Below are 13,769 nucleotides of genomic sequence, written 5' to 3'. Positions count from 1 at the left end.
ATATATATATATATATATATATATATATATATATATATATATATATATATATATATATATATATAGATATAGATATATATATATATATATATATATATATATATATATATAGATATATATATATATATATATACATATATATATATATATATACATATATATATATATATACATACATATATATATATATATATATATATATATACACATACATATATATATATATATATATATACAGTGGAACCTTGACTTACGAGTGCACCAACTTACGAGTTTTCCGAGATACGAGCCGTCGCTCGGGCGGTTTATTGCTTTGAGATGCGAGCCGAGATCTGAGTTACGAGCTTACGCCACCCGCCACCAGGTGGGTTCCGGTTACGTGGTTATCTTGCCGTGCAAGCATATCTGCCGTATATCGCTGCTGTTTTGTTTCGCATGTTGGTTATTTTGGAGCTTACGCCAGCCGCCACCAGGTGGGTTCCGGTCACGTGGTTATCTTGCCGTGCAAGCATATCTGCCGTATATCGCTGCTGTTTTGTTTTCGCATTTTGGTTATTTTGGAGCTTACGCCAGCCGCCACCAGGTGGGTTCCGGTCACGTGGTTATCTTGCCGTGCAAGCATATCTGCCGTATATCGCTGCTGTTTTGTTTTCGCATTTTGGTTATTTTGGAGCTTACGCCAGCCGCCACCAGGTGGGTTCCGGTCACGTGGTTATCTTGCCGTGCAAGCATATCTGCCGTATATCGCTGCTGTTTTGTTTTCGCATGTTGGTTATTTTGGAAAATTTCTTAGTTTTAACCATGAGTCCTAAGTAATTGAGTGCCAAGGGCAGTACTGAGAAGAAGAAGAGGATGATGTGCTTGGATATAAAACACGCAATCGTCGAAAAACATGAGCGAGGTGTGCGTGTTGTAGTGGGGCGGCTTAGCCCAAATATTCAAAAGAATTGTGCATTTTGTGATACAAGCACCAAATTTGGCACACTAGTAGACTATCATATTATGAAAAGATCTGGATATTGGGCCATCTCAGATTCAGAGATTTGATTTTTGCAAGATTTGCAGATTTTGCAAGCTGAGATTGCAACGCCAGGGACGGCCGACTCCTTCCTACGAGCTGCCCACGTCACCCGCACAAGAAGAGCTCATCAAATCACTGCAGCGGCACTGCACATCCTGCAACACCGTGCGTATGAACGCCACTGTATGACATATGCTGATGATGCAGAAGACCTGCCTGAGTTCGAAGACTGGTGTCACCAGAGAGGAGAAGACATTCCCAACTTTCAGTACTGGGCAACTCTGCTGGAACTAGAGATGTTGGTACTGGTCTACGTGCGTTCTCTGCGGCAGGCTTCATTCACGACGTACCTTGATGCCCTGACGGAACTGGTCCCATGGTTCCATGCCTTAGACCACACACACTATGCCAGGTGGGTCCCTGTTCACCTGAGGGACACGGTTGCACTCCCAATGAAGCACCCAGATGTAGCCAGAGAATTCAGGGCTGGCAACTTCACTGTACAGAAGACGAAGAAGGTGTTCTCTTCGATCCCAATCGAATCGAAATCTTGCAAAAATCAAATCTCTGAATCTGAGATGGCCCAATATCCAGATCTTTTCATAATATGATAGTCTACTAGTGTACCAAATTTGGTGCTTGTATCACAAAATGCACAACAGGTTTGCTATGCTGCTACACTATTGTCGACTTGGTGAGGCAGATGTGAAGGCAGCTGAAGATTTTATTATAACTTTTGCCGAACTGATAGAAGCCGAACGATACATCCCCCAGCAAATCTTCAACTGTGACGAGACAGGGCTCTTCTGGAAAAAGATGCCGAGGAGGACGTATATAACGGCAGAGGAGAAGAGCATGCCAGGCCACAACTTGTTCAGAGTGCCGGCGATAGCTCGCCTTCTCTTTGTGGAAGACACGGTGAGATCCTTAACATCCAACAACTAATGGGACGCAAACGGGGCGCCCAGTTTAGCGGTACACACATTGATGAATCACCCTGCCTGTGAAACACCGACATGACAGGTTATAGCTGGGTCGGGATTCAAACCCAGGCTGGACAGTTTAGAGTCAAGTGTGCGTACCTCCAGTCCAGGCCATCCTGCCAACTTGTATGCTGCATACAGGTGAAATATAAAGCGCGAGATATTTTTATATATACTGCATATTTAAAAAAAAATTGGTGTGGTTTTTGGCGGGCTGGAACGGATTAATAGCATTTCAATGCATTTTAATGGGGAAATTTGATTTGAGAAACGAGCAAATTGAGTTACGAGCTCGGTCACAGAACGAATTAAACTCGTAAGTCAAGGTTCCACTGTATATATATATATATATATATATATATATATATATATATATATATATATATATATATATATATATATATATATATATTTATTTATTTATTTATTTATTTATATATATTGTTGCGGATTTGAGAATCCTTTGTTGTAAATATCACCCTCTGTAAATAGTGTCATGATTCTTGTAAATACCTCCATTTGTGTATAGGTCAAAGGTCGTCCCCTTAGTTAGTCCATCGCATGCATGTAGAAAATCATATACCCTTCTAAATAGTTATTTCCTTATTATGTGTATTAGCTTAAGGCTCTGTTTCCCATTAATTGACACTGCATTGCACCGAATCAGATAAGATAGAATCGCCTTTCAATTGCCACCATAAAACGCAATTGCCGGCAGTGTTCGCTGCCCTTTGGGTGGGGTTATTGGCATCACCTTCACCCCAAGACTCCATTGAACACGAGGTCATCTTGGAGCAGAAGGTGGGAGGAGTCAGCCGAGCACCAGGAACAAGGCGTGGCTTTGCCAACGCCTCCTCAAGGGGCGGGATCGGTGAGCCCTCGCGACCAATCAAGGCCGAGGCGAGCTCACCGATGGGCGTTTCCAACAGGCCGGCGGTTGGATCGCCACGCGCCTCATAAAAGGGGGTGGGGAAGGACTGCAGAGAGAGATGCAGGAGATGCGGCAGATGAACCACAGATAAGCGAGAGACCACCGCAGCTTTGAATCCACCGCAGCTTTGAATCCACCGCAGCTTTGAATCCACCGCAGCTTTGAATCCACCACAGCTTTGAATCCACCACAGCTTTGAATCCACCGCAGCTTTGACCACCGCAGCTTTGAGCTTTGACGGCAGTTTCGACCGCGGCCGCGAAGCAACGCCGCCGTGCGAACACGATTGAGGAGGGTCGGCGGCTGCTCACCTCGAGCCGCGCCGTCACACCAACCGGACCCGCATCCTTCCCGCCCGGTGATCCCACCTTCTCGTCCATCCAGCCATCTACCTCCTGCCATTCATTTCTGCTTCATTCCCCGTGTAAGTCTGATTGTCGTCTGTCCTTTGTGTTGTCCCTGGGAATAAGTAAGACTGTATAGGTAAGCTAGTATTGCACTGTGTCTTCCTCTTCTGTAAATTATTTTCGTATTTTTCCTTCTTCCTTGGTTTCTTTGGTCTTGTAAATATTAGTAATAAATCCCTGTTCTTCCTACCTTGCCTTCTTTCCTTTACATCCGTTTCGTCTTAGTGATTTCTCGATTGAGTACCTGTGGCGTGATTTTGGCCAATGTTTCGGAATCGGGTTAGTGAATGCTAATGACTCGAACTTCGGGTTGCTAAAAACTGCTCGGCAACTAGACCATCTAAAACCGTGGTTCAAGCGGGAGTCCCTACCCTGCTTCGTGGTCAGGAGTGGCACTCAGGTCCTTGGGACTTTTCGTAGACCAAATACCCTGGCTGCTCCCGACCGGAAGGAGCATTGGGACCCCCAGGACTCACGTCAGTCAGTCGCGGACAAGGGGATTAATCCCCCCTTGGTAAGGGGAAAAGGGGCCGACGTTGAGATCTGCAACAATATATACATTAGGGTGGCCCATATTTTTGAACGTTTGAAATGTTAAGCTCTCACCATCTACAACTGGTCCATCGTCCCTAGAAACAGAGCAGGCCAAATGTCATCTACATTCATAAATATTTAGAGGTAGTCCAGCACCCTTGGACATTTCCCCCTATAGGCCATAAGATTGAGGTCACGTAACACTAAAAACTGATGAATCTGTCAAAGACCGCATTCTCCCTGTGACTGATAAAGTTAGCGATTTTGCAAAGAAGCAGCTTGACCTCAATCAGCCACGGGGTGATTGTAAAGAACTTCTGGAACTGACCATTTTGTTTCTTGGAGGAGTTCCTGCTCGTGGCATTCATTTCCTTGCTCCTGGTGCGATTCACCATGCAAGATGGATGTCGAAGGCCATCTAGTCTCAAAATCTGGCTTTTCCACCAACAGTTCAAGCTGATGGCATGAGAGAGGAATGGCATACGATAAATTTGTCTGTTTGTTTCTGAAGTGTATTTGCAAGCCTGGATGAAAGTTCCAAGTGCAGCTGAAGCTCCAATGAATGATCTGCTGATGAAGACCTTGATATCTTACAAGACTACAAGTCGTGCAATCTCAACAGCCACCAATGAGAAGTTGAGGAACCATCTGTGGTACTTGTCAAAAGAGCTGGTGGGGTTGGCTTTCTTCGACAAACAAGTACCTATCGCTACTAAACAACTGATGGTGGAAGCACTGAAAGGCGAGCGTCCATTAGATGAAGAACCATCAAAGATGCCACGGCCTGACATGAAAGCCTTAAGCGAGAAGGGAATTGAAGAATTTGTGTCACCACTCGCAAAAACATTCTTCGAAAAGTTGAAAATCTCGTCAGACTTTTTAACTGTGGATCCAAGCACATGGGGTGACCATGAAGGCTACAGAGGTGCTGTGGAACAGATCAGGGAGTTGAAGGTCGTAAATGACCACTCTGAACGAGATGTGGCCCTCATGAAAAGTTACAACCGGCTCCTTACCAAGGATGAGGAGCAACTCCAATTCTTACTTCAGGTCGTGTCTGAACACCGCCGTACTTATCCCGACTGTCGGAAAGCAACATTGGCTAAAATCAGGCAGCAATGATATGACTTATGTTGGTGAGAACTTTCCTTGACTAGAAACTAATATAATAACATCAGGAAATATAATAACATCAGGAATGTTAAATAGAATGTAAAATGAAAAGAACTTTAAGAAGTGTATTTGTACATTAGTATATTTTGTTGTGTGCTCTCTATGTATAAAATCTTGATTCTTGAAGGTGCCTGAACTACCTCTAAATATAAACAGACTTGTATGAAATTTTGACTGCAGTGTTTGTATCCCAAATGAATCACATTTAGCCCATGAGAACATTCAAATTAACATTTTAAAATTTTCACCCCGTTTAAGGGCCATCCTAATATACATACATATATCCGTCACAGCATGTATACGTATTATGATGTAATACTAACCACGTCATCAGTTTCATTCCGGTAGTTGATCCAAGACTGGGTGTCATTGCTGAAGGAAACCATATACTGAGTGACCCAATCTGTTCTAAAACACAAGCATGTATACTGAATGAGAAAGAGGAAAATGCAATACTTCTACTGTACGAGATATGGAGGAAGGAAATGAGGAAATACTTAAGAACTTTATCAGGCCTTGTATTGAACTCACGCCCACAAGGAATTGCGCCCTTGAGTGATGATCCCTGTGAATAGAGTGAGATGTTGAGCGTCCACTTGTAACCACTGCGAGCGATCGCGGTGCGCAGCACACCAAGCACCGGCAAACTCATCTTCTTCAAGAATGCCAGCCTGTAGTAATAATGGGTTGATGATTTGTTGCACAAATTAAAAATCAGCGAGGTTGTTAGTATGATCTATTAGAAGTTGTCATGATGTAGAAAGGTTGTTAGAAGGGTCTTGCTCCAAGTTACCTGAATATTCAGTCTCCCCCGATGAGCTCCAAGCCCAAACCTTTGTGCTGAAGACGCCTCCATCTGGAAATCCTCCACTCCCAAAGACTCCAGTCTCAAGGGAGGACAAGCTTGTCAGATATAAAGGGGATAGCAACCGAGTTACTCTTTGCTGTGAACATTTATCAGGTTTAGAGACTTCACAACTGGGAGTACACTATCTAAGGAAAACATACATTTATTTGGAGAAACTGGTCTCCTTCATATGTTTATCTACAGTGTTGAAATTGTTGTAACTGTCGGGTTCACCCCAGTTGCCCGGCCTGAATTCTGATGAACGGCGTCAAAGCAGTCATGATGGTCAACTGATTTGGGTACTCCAATCCAGATTACAGGCCTTTTACAGCAATACCTGCTCCAGTAGAACACCCGAGCCAATCAGGTGATGTGATAATTGGTATGATATGTCAGATTACACTAATTAGCAATCCGAGCGAAATTCCTGGAAGCAGGCATGGTCATTTACTGGGTGATAATCGCCCAAACCCAATCTGTCAGAACACTCAAAATAACCCAGAGACCAAGTGTATTGAAGGAACATGGGACAGAATACAAAACGGAGAGACAATGCCATTAATCCCCACTACTACCAAATATATGCCCACAAGTCAGCTAACAAATTGAGATCCTTATCTATTTAAGCCTTTCGGCCTTAGACAGACACACATCAGTAAATCAACAAGATAATGACAGGACAGAAATACTGCAGATTGCATCTATGCAGGAAGCAGCTTTGTCCAGTTGGAGACATGGCCTGGCAGGAGCTGTTTGTACCACAAACCGAAACCAACTCGAGGGGAAAGTGGGCATGGCCTGCATTAGGGATGTGGCTGAAGGCAGTGGCAGTAAATGCTCGCTCCGTGGAGGAAACTCCCCTGCTGTCCACGTGTAGCTTCCTCTGAGGTCTCTAGGCTTCGTTGGTCATGGTCCGTACCACCTCTTTTATAGCTTGTGTCCTAACCTGCATCGGTGATGTCACTAACTCCTCCCCTCTCGGCTGTTATTGGTCAGAGGCTTAGTCTGTGGACAAGTAAAACCTTTCTGAACTTTCACCCAGATGGTATGGAGCTCGTTTAACATATTGGTGGCATTCCTGCCTGAACTTGGTGCCTGATGGCCTGTCAGAACGTTTCAAAGGATATAAAAGACAGATTACAAAGGAAAGAACATTTAAATGGTATCAAGGTATGGCAGTTTTGGACACACACTTGGAGGGAAGAAAGATCCCAGCTTTGTACACGTAAAATGACGCATATCCTGTATCAAATAAAATTACCTCATGCTTATTCTTATACATGCATTATGGGAAATAATTATCACTATATTATTTAAAGTTATCCCCTATACAGCATGCCCACAACATGTCACCTGGTTCATCAAGACGATGTGTAATTAACTATCATTTATAAGGTTATTATGCTTTCGGTGAAAGGCGTTTGGTCCATCATGTCTTTTCCATATCCAGTCCCAAAAACACCCAACTAATGGCATTAATGCTGATTATACAATTTAACCCAATTTTTCAGGGAACCAGACCAAAGTGGCTTACCCATTTTCCAGATACAGTGATGGAATAATTAATATCCTCAACCTAGATCAGGAATGGACAGCCAAGCTGTCGGCCTGCACCATTTCTGGTACTCATCAGAAGGGAAATTTACAGTTTAATCGAACACTATCAAGGATGAAACCCATACCATGGATTTCAATGGCGAACTATCCAGCTTCCTCTGTTGAACCCAAACACCTTCTTGTTTGTGGTTTCCCTTCGTGGCCGAAGAGGACCGTTCACACGTCACATGAGAACACCTGGCTGTGCAACCACACCCTGAGGTAGCAAGTAATTACCCTCGACAAAGGAGAGGTTATTGCATTTGAGTCCGTTTGTCTGTTTGCTACTTGGCGGAATAGATTCCGGAAAGTATGTTGGTTGGTTGGTTTGTCTGTTTGTCTGTCTGTTTGTGTGCAGTACTACGTCTACATTGTTGCACATAGCATCCCAATACTTTACACACATATTTGCATTGCCCTGGAATAGACTGTGCCCAATCTTTAACTCTCTAGGCCCAAGGTCAAGCTCAAGGTCACCCAACACGTGAAAATCGTTTTTTGCTAACTTGCAACGGTACCCGCCATCATGGTCGTCTCTCCAACTCACAATCCCACGAGATATGCGGAAAGGACAACCCAAAACCAATTATCTTCTTTGATTCGTATATAAACATCAATAAAAGTAAATAATGACCTCTGCCAAAGTTCAAATGACGTGAGTTTAATCTCTACATGAGGGAATTCCACATAGCTATTTGGGAGGTGTATAAGCTAACAGATCGCTGTCTCCATCGATCTTGCCAAGGCCGTAACACCTATCGGCTGAACATCCTTTTAACTGTTGACTTGGTGGTTTTTACAATGAAGAAAACATGTATCGGGAGTACATACGACATAGCGATTGTGAATGTGACAGCTCTGAGGCGTCTTTCGCTTCACATCGCAGTGACGGCGAGCACCAACATGGCGGCTGTAAGATAAAAATCTGGCTTCAAGCCCCCTCAACCACCCAAAGCCTTCAACCACACATATTAACACGCTCCTCCCCCTTCATTCCCGTTCTTCAAAGCAAAGCGGTAAAAATTGTTGTATCGCCATTATATATTACTAGCAACGGTACCCGCCCGGATGGCAGGGCTTCTGGAGGGAGGCGCAAATGATTATTTAAACGATTTATATAAACGGGTGTGTTGGCTCAGTTACCTTCCATTGTTTAGCGTATATACATGCATAGATTTCCTGCCATTTTGATCCAAAATGGCCGATAAAAAAGTGCATTCCGGCAAGTCCTCGGTCTCTGACCACAATTTTTCATTTGTCTGTCTGTTGTTTTGTCTTTTTGTCCGCACAGAATAAATATGATTTTCTCTGCAACCGTTGATCCGATTGACAGGAAATTTTCACCATAGGTGTTCCGCCTCCTGTATAATTTTTTAATGAAAATTATGACGTTATACGTCACGTAGTACGGGCGCCATCTTGGAAAAACCGAAAAACTTTGCACCTCTATATCTCCGAAAGTGCTGCATAGAAAAAAATTGAGACGTGGCTCATTGTAAAGAACTCTCTATGGGGAATAACATATGTTAACGATGATGTCATAGGTTCCTCCATTATGACGTCATATATCGACAAGTACAAAACTTCATCTGATGAAGATGAAATTTATTGAGCGTCATCTAGGGATAAATTGGTGGAGTGAAAAAAAAGATGTCATCGGTGACGTTGTTTGGTCGCCATATTTGTTTTAACACAACAGTCTTATAAACCACTAAAAACACATCCTGGCGATGGTCTGCAATCTCTGATTGCTCTTTCTTGTTAATAATGTAATGTCGACAATAGTAAGCACGAGTCCAGCCAGATGTCGAGGAATATCTCACAAGACAAGACCACGTGATATCCGCAGTTTTATAAGGGATTTGTAATTGATTTGGTGCGTCAGCGATAACTCATGTACTCTTCATACAAAGACACCGTTGGATCTTCAACGTCCACCAACTAATTCTAGTAGACAGGATACCAGGCTTAAAGTCTATCGTAACGTTTATCCAACGCACATCGCACTGTGTGAAGCATCATTTTACCTGTGAAGCACCAATTCGAGATTTTATCATCAGGTCGGGAATAGACCTCAGACGAGACAGCTCAAAGGTAAGTGCTCGACGTCGGCACCTGTCGTATCCCCAAATGTACAAACACCATATCCCTGATATTTTCACTACCCTGTAATAAACTCACCTTTCATTTCTACCTTTGGTTTCTTGAGTGTAGGTGAGGCCTTATTGGAACCTAAAAATGTCTTCAGTTTCATTAATTCGTTGATTGTGCCTCCATTGACGCCGTCTGTTCGCTTATCTCCTTTCATTCGCTCTTCCAAGTCGTTTCCTCGTGGTTTTCTGGATTTTCAGACACGAGCATGAAATTCTCCACAATACAGTTGCTAAGTATAAACATCTTCCAGCATGAACTTAGAATCAGGTATTTTAACTTATGCACTCACCTTTGGGAAAGTCTGTCGCCTGGTTCATCCTGACTCGCTGGAGTTCGGTTCTCCTGCCCTTGAGTATAAATAAATGCGATGAGGAGGATGATGGTGTAGCGACCTTCATTATATCCAAACATCTCGACCACGCCGTTTCCTATAACTTTTTTTTAAATAAAGAGGAGCTCAAGATGGTTTTTCTCCCAAACGCTGCAATCTCTCCTCATTTCAAGTTCTGTATCACTACGAGGTTTCTTTGGGGTTTCTTTGATGTCAGCAAGAAAGTGACTCGTGGCTTTCACAGGTGGCTCTAATAAGGGCGAATCCCTCTGGGTGAGTGGTCTGTTATTAATAGCTTTTGGTATTTTTTGTTAAGAAGAGAGAACAAAGATTGATTTAAAGCTTCATTAAAACGCACAGATCAGATATGGCACAGGTGCTGCTCATTAATTATTGAAAATATGCGTTGTCAGTATTTGATGATAAAATAATCAGATATCGATCATTGCAGATTATTTCTTCATCTTGTGTTACTAAAGGGATGTGTTTTTTTATGTGTGGCTTCATTCTGTTGTAGAAAACAACAATGGTACCGTTGGAAAACTAATAACCGATTTACTTGGAGCAACATTTTGTGCGCATTTAATCATTGTATTACTGTTTTGAAATGCTTGCCTGGGATGCCTGTTTTGAAATCCCCTCTTTCTGGGAGGGAAGACGAAGAAGAAGCGTAATAGGAGCTTAATGTAGCTGTACCAACGATAACATTCATTATTGTATAACAGCAGGAACCCTTTAGAGTTTAGGACAGGGAAGGACACAAAAATTAATACAGTATAATTTAATACTTCCTGAAGCAATTTATAAAATACCAGCCGAATGCACCCGGCGTTGCCCGGGTTCTTTTTGAATGAATTTACTACTATAATTCAGCTTTTACTCACGGCCATAGAAGATTGACTACTATAATTCAGCTCAGCGTTTAATTGCGAAATGGGCCCAGCCCGGCCGAGGCGGCCTCGACCGGCCTCGCCACCTAGCCTATAACCTTCCCGGGGCCCGTCCCGACATTTTTGGTTTTTTTTGAATGAATTTACTACTATAATTCAGCTTTTACTCGCGGCCGTTGAAGATTGACTACTATAATTCAGCTCAACTTTTAATTGCGAAATGGGCCCAGCCTGGCCGAGGTGGGCCTCAACTGGCCTCGCCACGTAGCCTATAACCTTCCCGGGGCCCATCCTGACATTTTTTGTTTCAGTGGTTTCCTCCTATCTTTCACCGTTCAGGACATCAGCACATGCAGACAAATAAACAAACAAACAAACAAAAACTTTCTTTTATATATATATATATATATATATATATATATATATATATATATATATATATATATATATATATATATGTATATATATATATATATATATATATATATAGATATAAAAGTACATGGATGGAGCACATAAACAACAACCACAGCCACAACATCAACAATTATGTATTATAAAAGATCATTTTTTTTGTTTTACTTAATTTTACATCCTCATAGACATTCATAAAAAAATTTTTTGTATGCAGTCAAGGCTCGTGGAATAGATGGAACGTGCAGCTTGAACGGATCAGTATGCAACAAAACAAAAGGAACTAGAAAGGGCAATCAGCGATTGCAAACCCTCACCAGCATGTGTTTTCAATGGTTTTTAAGGCTTTTGTTTTAAAACAAATATGGCGGCCGAACCACGTGACCGATGACGTCATCATGTTTTTCTCCCCCAATTTATCCCTAGATGATGCTCAAGAAATTTCATCTTGATCAGATGAAGTTTTGTACTTGTCCGAATTATGACGTCATATTGGAGGCACCTATGACATCATCATTGATATATTTTATTCCCCATGGAGAGTTCTTTACATTGACCCATGTCTAAAAAAAATTTATGCAGTGCTTTTGGAGAAATAGAGGTGCAGATTTTTTCGTATTTTCCAAGATGGCAGCCGAACCACATGACCTATGACGTCATAATTATCATTAAAAAATTATACAGGTGGAGGTGCACCTATGGTGAAAATTTCCTGTCAATTGGACCAACGTTTGCAGAGAAAATCATATTTATTCTGTGCGGACAATCAGACAAACGGACTCAAATGCAATATCCTCTGCTCAGGCGAGGGTAATCATTGGAGGTTTTAGGCGACATCGACCTTTTGACCTCAAAAGCAATATGCTTCAGTAACCCAATGTACAAACCCTGATCAAATTTCAAAACATTCGGATGAAAATGGACTTTTTTTTGCAACGTTGACCTTTGACATTTTGATCTAATTCTCAAACAACAACAACAAAACAATCAGCTTCAAGCTTTTGATTGGTGAAGCAATTCATTGACCCAATATGCAAATTCTTAAAATTCCAGGAGAATTGCATGAAAATTGATGATTTTATCTGACACTGACCTTTTTTACCTTTTGACCAAAGTATTAATTTTTCTCCTCCATATTATCAAAATTAAGCTTTGTTGAAAATTAAATAACAAGGCTCAAATGGAAATTGAAATTTCAGGACAATTGGATGAAAATTGATGATTTTAGGTGACGTTGACCTTTGACCTTTTAACGTTTTGACAAAATTCGGAATTTGTCTTCTCTTTAGTCGTCTCATAATAAAGCTTCATTGAAAATTTGATGACAAAGGCTCAAATTGTAAAAATGATATGGCCCGGACACACACACACACACACACACACACACACACACAAACACAGTGTGATTGCAAAACCGGGGGAGACGGTCTGACAATAGAGAGTGGGGGGGGGGGGGGGGGGGAGGTTGGTTGAGGAACATCAACAGCTGGGTTGAAGGACAAAATGGAGGGACGTGGACAAATAACGGGTGTGGGAAGGAATGAGGGGTAAAGGAGGACGCATGGGGTGGACAAAATGGATACACAAGTAAACTCTTAGGAAGGAAAAACTGGAAATTTGAAGGTGTGGTGGGGGTGGGGGGAGGGGAGGGGTTTATCGGGGTTATAAAAGATCATGGTTTTGGATGGGGAATATATATGCAATTATCAGGTAATCTCAGATGTACATGTAATATGTTTGTGAAGTACAACATTCTGTCTTTTCATTAAATCCATCATCCAAGCGAAGTGAGGCACTCCTATTGTATATAAAGTGAAGGTTCTGAAGTCTTTGTATGACGAAATGTGGATTTTGCGGATGTCTGGTTCTTGTATTGGATGCTGTGAAAATTTTGGATTTTAAATAACTCTGGAATTGCTCTGATGAAATCCATTCGACATCGATACACAGTTGTTTCTTAACTACTAAATTGCTGGTCATATTTATGCTTCTGTATCAATCTAACAAATTATGCAATTACTGCAATAACATCTTAAACAGCTTCATCAAGCATTGTTGTTAATAATAAGCGCTTGATGATTATATATCGGAGGCAAATTTCAAAAATCGCTTGTAGCATGAGACAATTACCTAACTTGAAAAGTCATGTGATGCCAAAGGAATCTTACCTGAGGGCACGAGAGTGTTGTACAGATAAATCCTAAAGCTTAAGGATTACATTTTTTACTTTCTCCTTTTTTCATAACCATGGGGGTTACTAGAGGAGGGCATGCATGCGTTACCTCTCTAAAGAGCCAGTGTTACCTCTCGAAAGAACGAAATTCCAACATGAGCACCTGAAATTTTCCAAGATTTTCCAAGCTAATGTAGATAATTTCAAATCCCTTCTTAACTCAGTAAGTTGCATCGAGTTATCAAGAAATCTCTCTGTGCTATAGGTTTTAGGCGGATCCTATATACATTGCCTCGTGACCAAAGAGGAGTAGAT

The 13,769-nt window shown here is 41.8% G+C and overlaps 1 protein-coding gene across 1 annotated transcript in view; it reads right to left on the bottom strand.

Annotated features, from left to right (window-relative positions):
- Positions 1-10,057, bottom strand: part of LOC137422689 (inactive carboxypeptidase-like protein X2) — a 145,254-nt gene extending 135,197 nt beyond the window's left edge. The window contains exons 1-5 of the mRNA XM_078772881.1: positions 9,936-10,057; positions 9,674-9,831; positions 5,843-5,952; positions 5,581-5,720; positions 5,369-5,457 (exon numbers count right to left, since the gene is read on the bottom strand). Of these exons, the coding sequence (XP_078629007.1) occupies positions 5,369-5,457; positions 5,581-5,720; positions 5,843-5,952; positions 9,674-9,831; positions 9,936-10,057 (619 nt within the window). The remainder of the gene's footprint in view (positions 1-5,368; positions 5,458-5,580; positions 5,721-5,842; positions 5,953-9,673; positions 9,832-9,935) is intronic.
- Positions 10,058-13,769: the final 3,712 nt, after the last annotated feature.

Source organism: Myxine glutinosa, chromosome 2 (assembly GCF_964187855.1).
Source record: "Myxine glutinosa chromosome 2, kmMyxGlut1.1, whole genome shotgun sequence".
NCBI classification, from domain to species: domain Eukaryota; kingdom Metazoa; phylum Chordata; class Myxini; order Myxiniformes; family Myxinidae; genus Myxine; species Myxine glutinosa.
Note: the sequence above shows the minus strand (reverse complement) of the source record. Positions and strands in the feature narration are given on the sequence as shown.